At 36.8% G+C, this 13,470-nt stretch overlaps 1 protein-coding gene across 1 annotated transcript in view; it reads right to left on the bottom strand.

Moving 5' to 3' along the window:
- The window catches only part of Nrxn3 (neurexin 3), a 1,580,164-nt gene that overhangs the window by 136,930 nt on the left and 1,429,764 nt on the right, over positions 1-13,470 (bottom strand). The window contains 1 exon segment of the mRNA XM_087195138.1: positions 7,992-8,299. Coding sequence (XP_087051264.1) covers positions 7,992-8,299 — 308 coding nt within the window.

The following is a 13,470-nucleotide window of genomic DNA, read 5'->3' as shown; positions in this document are numbered from 1 at the left end:
TGGTGTAATATCAGGCAGTGATAACTGCTCTGAGAGACAACAAAGGGGGAGAAGGTGATAGACAGCACTAATGGCATACAAGATGGCCTGAGTGGTCCTCTCTGGAAGGTGCCATGGCAGGCGCCACTAGAAGAAGAGAGAGTGTGAGTCACTTGCGTAACTGGGAAGAGCTGTTTCTAGCAGAGGCAAAAGGTAGTGAGATGACACAAGTGTGCTAGAGACATGTCCAAACAAGGTCAAGGCAATTGAGCAAGCAGAATATTCAATTAAGGGTTCAGGGATTTAGCTCAGTGGTTCTGGCACCTTTCTCAAAAGCGCAAGGTCCCGAGTTCGATCCCCGGTACCAAAAAGAATATTCATTTAAGGTGTACAATTGAAAGGTGACCCAGAGGCACATTCAAGATAAGGAGTATTTTATTGCAATATTTTGAAATCAACATTAATAATGTATTTCAAAAATTATTATTTTAAATAAAGACATGACCTAACCCTGTGACGGCCTCACTTATTCCTCCCTTACTCTGGCCCAATGCTCAAGGAGGACCAAGGCCTGAGTAAATGGAGCGCAGTACTCAGAAATATGGTCAGGGAGAGGATCCAGAGGTCACATTGTAAGGACTTTGGCTTTGTTGGCTTTGGACATGGCTGAGTGGTATCTTAGGTGATTGGAAAAACAAAGTTACCTTCAGCTTTAAAAACATTTGAGAATGGCCACACATGGGTACCTAAGAACTGAGCTGGCTTCTCTCTCAGCTCTTCAGGTCTGCTGAAATAAGATCCAGTACTTTATCAGTGGCACTGGTGCAAATTCCATCCCACCATCATCACAGCCTAATTAGAGAGGCATGTCGGTCACTCCTCTGGGCTCTGCAGACTTCTAGCCTGGCTACCATCTGTACCCTCCCCACAGTCCCCTTAAGTGACTAGACATAGCTCTGGGAAATGCTTGTCCCATTCACAGAAATTAAGGTATTAAATAGGGGCTGAGAAGATAACCCTCTATTCTCTTTACTGGTCTGGTCTATTCCTACTGCCAACATACAATTCTTTAAGGGGAAGACAAACCTATCTGGCTTTTTTTTTTTCACAAGAACTAGGCAATTCTAGAGAGAAAATGTCACTAGAGAGGCTTACCAGACAACAAGTAAATTAGAGTCCAATTTCCTTCTCCTAAAATTATTCTCTGAGAGGAGAAAAGAAAGGACCTGTGTGAGGGTGAAGAGAAGACAGAAAACATTTCTTGGCTGGCTTCAAAAGTCTAATTAGATTGACAAATCTTCAGCTCCTTCCCCAGTTATGAGGGTTGGCAGGAAAGGAAGGAGCCCTGGAGCCGCACATTATGTAAGGCTGTTAATCAATATTAGTTGTGCCCTGATCCTAAAATAAATTTCCCCTGGAGGATTTGTTGTCTAGTGGTAAAAGCAAGGGCGTGAAAACAGTATGGATTCCTTGTCTCACTTCTGTCAAGCCAGTGGCATCAGGGATAAGGTAGAGGAGCACAGAAGATACAATTCTCTGGGTAAGTATGACCACTCTTGTTGTAAGTTGATCTATACCCTATTACAAGATGATATTGGAGATAAGATAGATCTGTCTCATGTCCCAATCCAAGGCAGACTGACTATTTAAGGAATCTGGAAAAAAATTGGTGTTCTGTTTCTGATATGCCTTTTATAACAAAATGCTGTAAATCTGAGTATCATTCATATTTCATCATTTTGATCTACAAAAACGGTAGTCTCCTTCCCTTCAGTCTAATAAGAGTATTCTACAGCATATGTAGTAACTGTTCAGCAAAGTCAATTTCCACTGCAGAATATGAGTCTCTCGTAGAAAACTCTTTTCATGGATGAGTTGAGGACTCTGATTTAATCTAGGAACCTCCTATGTCATTGTGAGTTTGTGTAAGTATAGATAAAATTGCTCTTATTGTGGTTAGCAACTCTACAAGGAAGGCTAAACTCTATGAGGATCTGTGGGTTCTGAGTCTCTCAGTTTGAAGTGTTTTCTCAAGGTGAAAATTTTCACTGAAAGCTTGAGTTGCTATCCATGATCACACTTCCATGCACAGCAAGCCCATGGGGAAAATTAGAGTATGATCTTTTCACAGGTAATGACACTGAAGCTTAGAGAGGCTAATCAACCTGCTCAGAGATGTATAGCTAAGTAACTGGAAGAATCAGACGTCCAGTTCAGAAATTCTCATGCTACATCGCACCACTCTTCAACACGCTGGGATTCTATCTGGAAAAGACCATGCACAGGAGCAATTTTTACCATCCCAAGCTTTTGCTTCATTTCATTTTGCAGTCTTCAGTATCTAGGCTGATGTGTGTTTCTTAGGGTCCTTAGCCTAAAATTGAAAAGCCAAAGAGAGGGCTTTCCATATAGGTTTTATTACAAAACCTAAAACATTGTTGTTTCCTTTTGAAAGTAGTTTATATTCCACTACTGCATTTGTGAAGCTTGAGCTGAAAATGACATCTCACAACCCTTAGTCTTTCATTTATCCTGCTTATTAGCATAGTTTCAGTCCAGGATGAGCATTGCGATTTTCTGGCAATTTTCTGGTGCTATGGAGCACGGGCCAATTTCAAGGTGACTTTGCCAATGCCCAGGACCGAAAAAGTGGGTCACGATCTATATCCTGCTAATAGCCGAGAAACAATTCCAAATGCTGATTTGCACAGAACACACTGAGCTCTCTCTTTGCTGATAACAACTCAGACTGAAGGCCAAAGATAAGACAATGTACATCTTGGAGCTTTTCCTTGTGGTCCTTTCCTCTCTTTTGGAAACATTTTGGTAGTATAGCTGAAAGTTAGTAGTAAAAGTTTCTTGTTCCTCACTTTTCCCTTCTGTCCTGAATGAGGACTGAGAAATCTGAGTGGAGAATGAGTTGAGCCCAGTTCCATAGCCACTTCACCCATGAAATCTGGCCAAATTATCCTCTGTACAATTCATCATACCCGACCCACATAGCCATCCACAAGTCACTGTCTCATGATGATAGTTAACGTCCAGCCCTCTTGCCTTCCTCAGATTATAAATTCTATGATGGCAAGAGATTTCAATTTCTTTTCTTCGTAATCCTCAAAATAAGGGTAAAAAGATAAACTCCATAACCAAACCTATTTCTCAAGGCCCATAGAACTCTTAGGTTAGTTTAAAAGGAAAAGGAAAAATTCAAGATGGATAATGAGGGATCAGAGAAATCCATCCAGTCCTGATATCATAAATAGTTTAGATTTATCAGAACTCATTTCAGCTTCTAAATTCAACCAGAGATCTCCTGTAAATTCCTATCCTTTTGAAAATTCTTAGTATTTATCTAAACTATAGCTACTATGGTCAAGAGGTATATTCTTTTTTTCTGAGGTATATTCTTTTTTTTTTTTGAAATGGATCAAGATTATTCTTTACTGCACATTTGTTTACACGTCTGCTGCTTCTGGGTACAGATAAAACTGAAATATTGAGTTAGTTTCCATTATATTTCGATCAACAGAATTACAGCAGTGAATTATCTATATCGTCCCCTAAGGGTATTTTCCAAAGACTAGAGCATCAACCTTCTCAATCTGTATACATACTAGAGCACAGATTTAACATTTAAAAAAAAAATTAAAACATTCAAAAACAAATCAAACAGCATATTGTAAACAATTTTTATATTTATACATATAATCCAGGTTCATACAATTTGTGATTAAATAATATTATAGAGGTAATTATAAACCAACAATCTTCCAAACGATTCAATTCTTGTATGCACAACTAAACATTGGTCTTAGAAAATTTTAACACTTTGAGAAATTAATTCTTTCACAATTAGGCTTTCATAATGGTATCTCTGATCACAAAAAAAATTAGTAATAATTTTTAAAAATAAAAAATAAAAAGCCAATTATTATCTTGGATGAGGTATATTCTTATAATGGCTAAAATATCTACAATCTTACCCTATACGGTGTACTTGCATTGAGCATTTTACTTATATTAGCTCAGTTATCCTTAGAGTAGCAAAGGTAGTGTAATCATGGCTAGTAACTCCCCTTTCTTCCCCCATTGTGCCATGTGGTCAGCTCAGGTTGGTTGCAAGTTCTTACTGCTTGTCCTGTGGAGAAATGAGGTTCCCATCTCCTCTCTTGAATGAGGGAAAGCCTTGGAATCTTAGACCAATAGAGTATTAGGATACCCAGCCAACTTCCAAGATATAGGAAATTAGCACCATGTACTTTCTTCCCTTGAGACACTCTCTCTGGAAGCTCTAAAACTCCTGAAGTCTTTCCAACTATTTTGTTAAAGGGAATACAGGGAGAATCCTGGAGATTGCATGAAGGGGAAATAGTCCAGTTGAGTCTGGTCTTTCCCATTAACAACTCAGGCATGAAGTATGTGACCAGAGCCGCCACTGAATAACCCCAATGAACTCCATCTAGGAAAGCGAAATTGTTACACTGAACTCTTCCCATTGTTCTGATCTGTCAAATTATGAGATCTAATGAGTAGTTATTTTAAGCCACCGATTTATGGGCAAGCTTGTTTCTCAGCAATAGTTACCTAGAACCTATGTGACTTGTCTAGGGTCACCTAGCTAATATGAGAATGAACTAGAGTTTAAAAACTAGGCTATCTTATTCCTATAGCACACAATTAGAATCACTAACCTATCGCCCTACCACTAGAAAAAAAATGTCCAAAATACCCTGATACTACCCCCAGCTATTGACTTCACTTGTTAAATGACTATAAGGTAGGAAGTAAAGCCTTTCCCATATTATGATTTATTTAATACCTGTTTATTGAGTACCTACTAAGTGGGAGATCTCTACTTGAGAATTGTCACACACACACACACACACACACACGCGCGCACACACCCCACTCCTAGTTTCTCAGTGAGTACCTTAAATTTTTTTAAATTTGGGGGTACTATAGGCATTTTTCTTAATACAGGGTCAAGTTCCATTGCTTGGGCACAATAGCTGTGAGTAATTTAATATAGTCCATGTCATTCAAAAGCAGTTCTACACTCATGTCTGTAAAAAACTGGAATATCAGAAAGATCAAAGCACCAATTTTTGCCAGGAGTCTAGAGCATTGGAAAGCTGTATCAGTTCACTCAGAAACTATGTTTTCATGTTCACACACAGTAAGAGCAACTCTAAAAGCACTTTACAGTTTTCCTTTGATCTGAAATCAACACAAGTAGAAGTCCATCTGAAATAAACTCCTCAAATGATGCTTTCTTAGCTCATGCTTTAGAAAGAACCAGTAGATTTTTTGAATAGCCAGGTTTTCATACTTGTGAACTCATATGTTTTTTTTTCTCCAAGAACGGTCTCAATTTCAGGCACTTTGCTTTAATAATATTATCAAGAGTATCATTTGGAAAATGTTCTATGTATGATTTCACACATAGATGAAAAAAATGAAAAATAAGCCTGGCAAAATGAAATCCAATCTTTCCTACACATTGTTGTTTTTTTCCTTTCTGAATTGTCTCCCAGAGATCAAAGCTCTATGAGTCCTCCTCATCCAAGAAAATTAGCTAGATCACAGAGGTATGTTGAAACTCCAGGGCCTTCTCCTTCTTCATCCCAAGTCTCCAGAGTCTAGGACTTGAGCTAAACTTCAGACAGAGTGCAAAGGTTGTTGTGTCCTCCATCCTAACATAGGCTTAATGTGATCTGTAGAATGTACTTGAGGCCAGAATAATCTTGGAGATTAGTTGTTCAAGTTTTTGTGGAACATAGGGCAGAGTTCTTATGGGTAATTAGTAAAAACAAGAAAGCCCCAAACCCTTAGCATAACATTATTTCCTCTAGTTTGTTTTCACAAATAACATGGGGCATTTTTATCCCTCATTCTAGTCTATTCAATTCTGCAAGGCTTTTGACTTTCCTCCAAGAGTATGTATTTACACACCCTTAAAAACAAAGAAGGTCAAGAGATTTGTAACTCATTTTTATAGCCTTGGTAGAAGTAAAAGGAAAGGCATGTAGATTTAATCCAATTACTACTGGCCTCAAAGGAAAAGAAATACACTCTAGAGAGGAGTTGTGAGAGGGGGCTATCCCAGAGATCCACTTCCTCTAAGAGAACACAGATTCTGTGAGGTTTAGAGCTATGACCACTGGCAAGATTTTGTGCCTTGAAACCCGTCTTCTTTAGAAGCCCTGACTTTTTAGTTTGTCGAAATGGTTTAGGAATTCACCCAGGCTGCTCTCATATACATATCTGCGGTGGGAGGGAAAGCCAAAAGCTGACAATTACTATGGCTTAGTCCCTGAATCTGTGAGTAACATTAAATCCTCCCACAGTCAGTGAAAATTTGACTTTAAAAAGGACCACAGGATCAGCCATTCCAAAGAAGAAAAATCCATTTGCTCCTCTGCTTCCCAAAGAGTTAGCAGAATATATTCTGACAGAAACAAAACAAGTCTGCCAAGACCTGTGCAAACAGAACAATCCTTTCACCAACAATAAACAGATCTACTCTTGAGCTATAGAGTCATAATAGAAATATATATTGCTTTTTATCTTCTTCTCAGTGAGTGGAGTGAGGTGTCAGGAGTTACCGCTTTAATAGGAACACAGTAGCACTTTTTCTTTTGATCATGTGTAGGTATGCATGGAATAGAACCTGTGATTACAAGACTGCTACGCTAGCCAGGTTCTTGACAGCCTTTGGAAAACACATAACATTGGCTGATGACATCATTACCACTGTTTCAAATTGTTCTTATGTAGTTATGATAAGGAGCCCTCTGGATTTCTTCTCAAAGAAACAGAAAAAGGAAGACAACACATTTACCTCTACTTAACTCATGTAAACCAAATTTAGAAATAAGGGAACATATGGAAGGCTTAATTAGTTATTGACTTTAAATTTACAATGTTCATTGGAATTAATGGAAGGATGATGTCCAAGACTCAACTGAGTTCCTGGTTAATGGTTTTTTCGTTTGTTTGTTTGTTTGTTTATTTATTTGAGACAAGGTCTCCCTGTGTAGTTCAGGCTATCCTTGAACTCACTATGTAGCCCAGGCTGGCCTCGAACTTATGGTGATCCTCCTGCCTCAGTCTTCAAAGCGCTAAGATTACAGGAGTTCACCACCACACCCACTAATGGGTAAGTCTTAATATTGGAAAGCAGAAGGGACAAGTACTGATCTACTGAATTTTTTATAAGCACTAACTAGGCCAGGGGCAGTTTCCCCACAAGAAATTGCAGTGTCTTATTTCATGCCAGAGACTTTAAGGCTAATAACTCGATTAACCTCCTATCCCCTACTAACTAGATTTATGAAATGCCAAGGGAGTCAGCAAAGTATTAAGCTTTAGCTTGGATATAATTACTTTAAAGTGGAAAAACAAAAGCCTTACCACAAAACTAAGGACTTCCTGCCTAGCTAAATTCAAATCTTTACTTTTCCTAATGTAATTAGTATCTCAGTCAAACATAAGGGAAACCTAATGGACCCCCAAAATGACAAATGATTAATCAAGACTTAATATCAGACACAAAGACTACATTTTACAAGGACTATTTGAACTTCTAGCTTCAATTGCCCTTGATTTAATAGCATCCATTGGCCTCATGTTCCAACAAAGCCATCTGGAGGATATGAATAGAATTGAACTGGATACAGTTTTTCCTGGGATAACAAAATTTCCTTTTCCCTCTTTCCCTTTCTGCTATTTGAAAAGAAGCAGTAATAAAATAAGAGAGAATTTCATAGGAAAAGTGTAGTCCATTTTGAATAACAGCTTAAGCATTTCAGTGACAAATATGATACAAATCATAACCACAAGCACCACAAGATTCTTATAACTATCTGTACTCCTGGGTCTTATTACTATGAGCATTGGCAGGCAACCTTCCTATAAATATAACAATATAAATTCTTTAATTACATAGAACCCTGACTGTGATACTCATGTTTAAAGATGCAGAAGCAATTAATTCTTAGAAAAAGGCTTACCTGAATGCTGGCTGTAGAGCGGTTTTTGCGAGTTGTAGTAGTAGCCATTGTAGTGGTGGTTTCCATAACAGTCGTAGACATTTCTGGTGGCATAGAGGTGGTCTGCGTGGTTCCCAAGATCGATGGGACTTCTCCCACCAGCCGGACACTTCCATTGATTTTAATGTTAGGATTGTTCTCAGCTGCCATGTTCAGTACCTTCAAGCCATCATAATAAAGCCCAGAGAGTTGGCCTTGGAAGAGGCGTCCTTTGTCCTTTCCTCCGATGGCTATTTGCGCCTGGGTGTTGAAGATGGTTAACTGCCGGCCTAGTGGGTTGGGTGGAGGAAATATTATTATTTCCATGCATTTTTCCCTCCCTAACTTACCTGGTCCGAATGGACCAGGAATCAAAGCAAGCGTCCTTGAGCAATTGAAAGGGGAGAAATAGACAACAAAATCTCAACACTGACATTGGCAAGTAACATGTCATTATCTCTTCCACTGTCTAGCTGAAAATCCTAAATAACCTGAATAATGAAGTCTTTCTTTTTCTTCTATGGAAGAAGAAATCTTATTTCAATGATGAAAGCTATTATAGTATTCTTTAATATATCATTATGGATGACAGAAATATCTAAATCAAATAATGACCAGAATAAATCACTGATGCTTACTGCTTTGACTTTTTAAGCTATAAATTTAATAATGACAAATAAAAGAAATTATATAGGACAAACAAATACTCAGTGAGGTGATTAAGATCACTGAATGTTTCAGAAGAGACCAGATAATTAAATTATATTAATTGAAATTAAATTTCATATAAAAGATTAGGATTTATTGCACATTTATAAACATAAATATTCTAGTCACCAAATTGATAATTTCCTATGCCTGCAAAGTAAATAATATTCTACCTATATTTACTGTTTAACAATATCATGACAGATAAATTCCCATAACTACTTTTTTTCGAGGCAAGAGGTTATGATCAGATAACTAAACTATACTCTATGGTAGAAAATAAGTAGATATTAATCAAACTGCTGGAATGGAAGTAGGAGTGTAGGAAATATGTCATTCAGAATCGGTAAATTGGTAATATTTTTACAAGAGGGGAGATATTAATGAAGAAAGCAACACAAAAGCCTCCTTAAATTATATAGAGATACATTAATGGATTGAAGAAAATCAGTAGCTCACCCTATTTGGAGTTGTCATTGGGGACCATTTATACTTCTGTAGAAAGAATACTAGCAGGATAAAATTATGGCAGACTATAGTTTAGAATAGTGAATGAACCAGTCTTACCCCCAGCTACTTCTGCTTATTTAAAAAAAGCCTATCTGCAGGTAGAGAGCCTTCCCAGAAAAAAAATTTAAAAGATTCTTAAATTTCATTTTAATTTATCATGGAAGCGACATGCTAAGGCCTTCTTTAGTGATATTTCTTTAGATTACTTCCTTATGCTTTTCCTGGAGAAAGTGAAAAACAAACCTAGTATTAGAATTAAGATATATCCCTCCTGAGTTTTTCTTCACTTCATTTAATAATGAAACAATACTCTATTCATCCTGAACCTAATCACTGGATTATTTTAGCTATAAAAAAAACTGGAAACAATTTTGTCTTATTCTTGGCTGATTATTAAAAGCAGATAGACATTTAAGAGACTGACGTTTTTGCTCTACAATCTCTGATTTAATGAGCAGAGATGCATGATGCCATTTGGCCCCTTAATCACTACCCCTATTACATGACCTTCAAGGGCATGCAAATGTTTATCTGTCCTTGAAGTTCTGGTGTATAATGTGGAAACTATACAGTGTATAATTCTTCCTTAGTGTACACTGGAGGAAGAAATTAAAGCAAAGAAGGGAAACTGTGTCTGTTCAGAGGGAACGCTTTAGACAACTGTCACTTTAATTGAGTGACTTTTAAGGCCTTATTATTCAAGGTTAACATATAAATAATACCCATTTGGAGGTTTAAGGAATTGACTAGTGAACTTTATTACAATCAAAATGATCTGTACTTTCTAATAATCTCTAATGCATAGAAAAGGGATCTGCTGGCCTTAATGATAGCAGAATTGTCCAGATCCCAAGGGTGCAATCAAAACAGATGGAATAGATTTCCATTATTTTTTGCACCTATTCCTTCAGGGTCCTGTTACATGCATCGGTGTTGGCCCTTCGCCCACTGTCCTCTTGACACAGATGCAGCTAAAGTTAAATGTCCAGTAACACAAAGTAATGGCCTGGACTTTAGTCCTCTGCACAGTTCGTTTTTGACAACTTTTCCTGGGATTTCTAAGCTTACTACATAAAAATGGTGTAACTGAAGTGGTGTAGAAATACTGCTTCAACATAGGCATTGGAGCAGGTAACAGAAGTTAGAAGAAGGTACATAATAAGAGATTTCTAGGGTGAAAGTTCAATGTCTTACACTAGATAGCTCCAATGCCAAGGTGTCTTTCATACCCACAACTACTGTCCATTCATAACATTTACCCGTATCTCTTTTTTGTGATGTGTATATAATCCAGTACTGCTGGCTAGTTAATGGTTGCCTAATCTTGATTATAGGTAGGCTTTATAATCTAATATTCTTGAGAATACGCCACAATGATAACTTCTATAATGGTTTTCATCTTACTTTCTAGGGAATACTCATTCTGTTAATGCTTGAAAATGAAAAGAGGGTCAGAGAAAATTGACATGAAAAGCTGAATTACACTAGCTGGATGATAGATTGCATTCGTCCTATTTACTACAGTTCACTCCATAAAGTGGTCTTTGTTTACTGGAGACTGACCCAAGAATTAGGAAAATCAAGACATGCTTGGTGGCTATAATATTAAACTGCTGCTTCATCCCTGGTTACCACTGCTTTCCCAGAGAGATCTAACTAATCACTTCTTGCAAATGAAACTGGCAGGGTGAGACAGTGAAGGAGCTGTCTATTCAATTACCCTTCATGTCATAGAAAGTGCTTGGGTTTCTATCTGCTTTTCTTTTTATGATGTACTTCTAGCTAGATTTGCTTTTCTTTTGTTTCAAAACCTTCTCCTAATGTTCTGTTTCTTGGGTTAGGCACTTAATAGCAAAGCTAGCAATCATAAAGGAAGAGTAAAACATATTCGTCCTCCTGCCTTCTCCTCTGAGTGACTTATCTTTTTCAGCTAAGCAGGAGAACCAGCTGGCACTGCCTTCTCTATATGGGATATGAAGGATAGACTTGAGAAAGTCTCCCTTTTCAGGGTTTGCCCCAAATTTCTCAAAATCCATGCCATATTTATTTATTCTCATTAGTGCTACATTTATTTATTCTCATTCTCTCATTTAGTATTTTCATTACTTATCATCAATAATATTTTAAAAATAAGTGACCATTATATATGTGTGTGTGAGTGTGTGTGTGTGTGTGTGTGTGTGTGTTGTGTGTACATAATATACATAAATTTCCCAGCCTGAGAATCATGGTTTCAGGAATAATATGAAGGTTGGTTTTTTTTGTTTTGTTTTGTTTTTTTGTAACGCCAATATAGGATTTGCAGCAGCTTTGTTTTAGTTGTATATCCTCTAGGAAATCCTTAATTGTTACCTCATTTGGACATTAAGTTCACATATGCTTAAATTAAATCTTTGCACGTCTCTAGTCAGTGTTGCACAAAGACGAATTAATTAAACCTCAGAATACCCTTGGGGAATAGGCAGTATAATTTCTCCTCTCCTCAGATGGGAAAGCTGAGACATAAAAAGGTTAAGTGGATTGTCTAAGGTTAGAAAGTCAATCAATAATAGACAGAGCCAGAAAACAGTCTTGGGAATGCTATCACCTAGCTCTCTTCTCCAGTGACAGAAATAACTCCAGAGAGGCATTCCAAGCACTTCCTAATGCATCTGTCTAATCATCTTTCTATTGCCATCCTACGTATTCATTGTTACAAGGTCTTTCAGTGCATATTTTCCATGACTTTTGATAGGGAAGTTAGCTAGGCAGAGGAAGAGGTAAAGCAATAGAATAAATAGATGTTACTCACCCAAATTACAGAAAATAGAATTCAGTGAAAATAACGTAGAAGAGAATCTGACAGTTTGCGAATGATTCCTTTTAATATTATATGATACATATTAGATAAAGAAACTAGGACGCCTCCATCAATCCCACCCCAACCTCCCCTCTCCCACCTCTGCCCTCAACTTATGCATTTGAAAACATCCTTCTATATGAAAGCTAACTCATAACAGTGCTATCATAAAGAAAACTAAAAGCCTACCAATACTTTATAATGGTTTATACAAATGAAAATGCCTGGCATGCTATTAAACTTAGACTTCAAAAGGCAATGGAGTAAAATAAAGTATTATTAACATAAAATTAAAAGAAACAAAAAAGTTCTCTCAGGCACATGAGACTCAGACATGCATCTAGTTTTCTTTTCCTTTTTAAAAGTGAGGCAATCATTGTATTTAATGTTAAAGGGACTTTATGAGCTGATGATTACTAAACAAAATTATTTGCTTTTTAGAGTTATTCTTAATTTATTTTTAATTAGACCACATATGTTGAAAACAGGGCAAACAGTTAAGACTTGGTGAGGATTTTCCATGTTTAAAGGTCTGAATGTATTCACCCAACTTAAAACTGCAGTGGTTATTTAAGAAGTTGCATAGTAAGAAATACCCCAAATTCCTCCTCATATGTAATGCAATCAAATCTCTACAAACTTTAAGGGCTCATTTGAGGTCTTGAGATAAGAGTAGCTTATACTGGCTCAAGAAAGAGGAGAATGTATAGCTTCCAAGACATAGAGATTTTCTTCCTTAAAAAACAATAGTTTATCTCATAACCAACAGAAGCCACACAGAAAATTCTAACTTGAGTTATAACTGATGCCCTGTTTTAATAACAGAGTGGTTGTTTCATTGAGCAAATCAGAAACTGTTTTGCCTTTCATAAGCCTTTCTACTTCCAACTCATTGTCTTCACCACTTACACGTTTGTTGCATAAAACATCAAATACACAAGGGTATTGTGCAACCAAAGTGTAAAATAAGTTTGTTTTCCTTTAGTTCCAGTCAGGAAATAGGATGCAATTAATCTCATTAAAAAACACTTTTGCCTCTAGGTTTAATTATAAAGGCAAAATTCATCTTTCTCATTCTTTTCTTTGTTTAAAAACAAATGTTAAAACACATTGCTTCCTTTATAACATTTGTTTTAAGCCGTTTACATTTCAAGTCAGTCTATGATTTTTTTTGAGTTAACCATGCTACACAGACAGAAAAGCCAAAACAGCCTCAAGATGTAAGTTTAAAAAGTACTTTTGAATTTTTTTTTAGAAAGCTCTGGTATAAGAGGTAATTTAAAACAAATTAACAAATAATGTCATGCAGTGGTTAAATTGCCATAATACATTTCTTTTTTAGACATTCCTAGAATTTCTTGTTTGTGGTTGTCACACTGATAGTGGGCTAGATGTTAGTCCCTT

Source organism: Heterocephalus glaber, unplaced genomic scaffold (genome assembly GCF_053883595.1).
Source record: "Heterocephalus glaber isolate CG9 unplaced genomic scaffold, H.glaber_assembly_v1.0 deba00001608, whole genome shotgun sequence".
Taxonomy (NCBI): Eukaryota; Metazoa; Chordata; class Mammalia; order Rodentia; family Bathyergidae; genus Heterocephalus; species Heterocephalus glaber.
The sequence above is the reverse complement of the archived record's forward strand: the minus strand, read 5'-3'. Positions and strand labels throughout refer to the sequence as shown.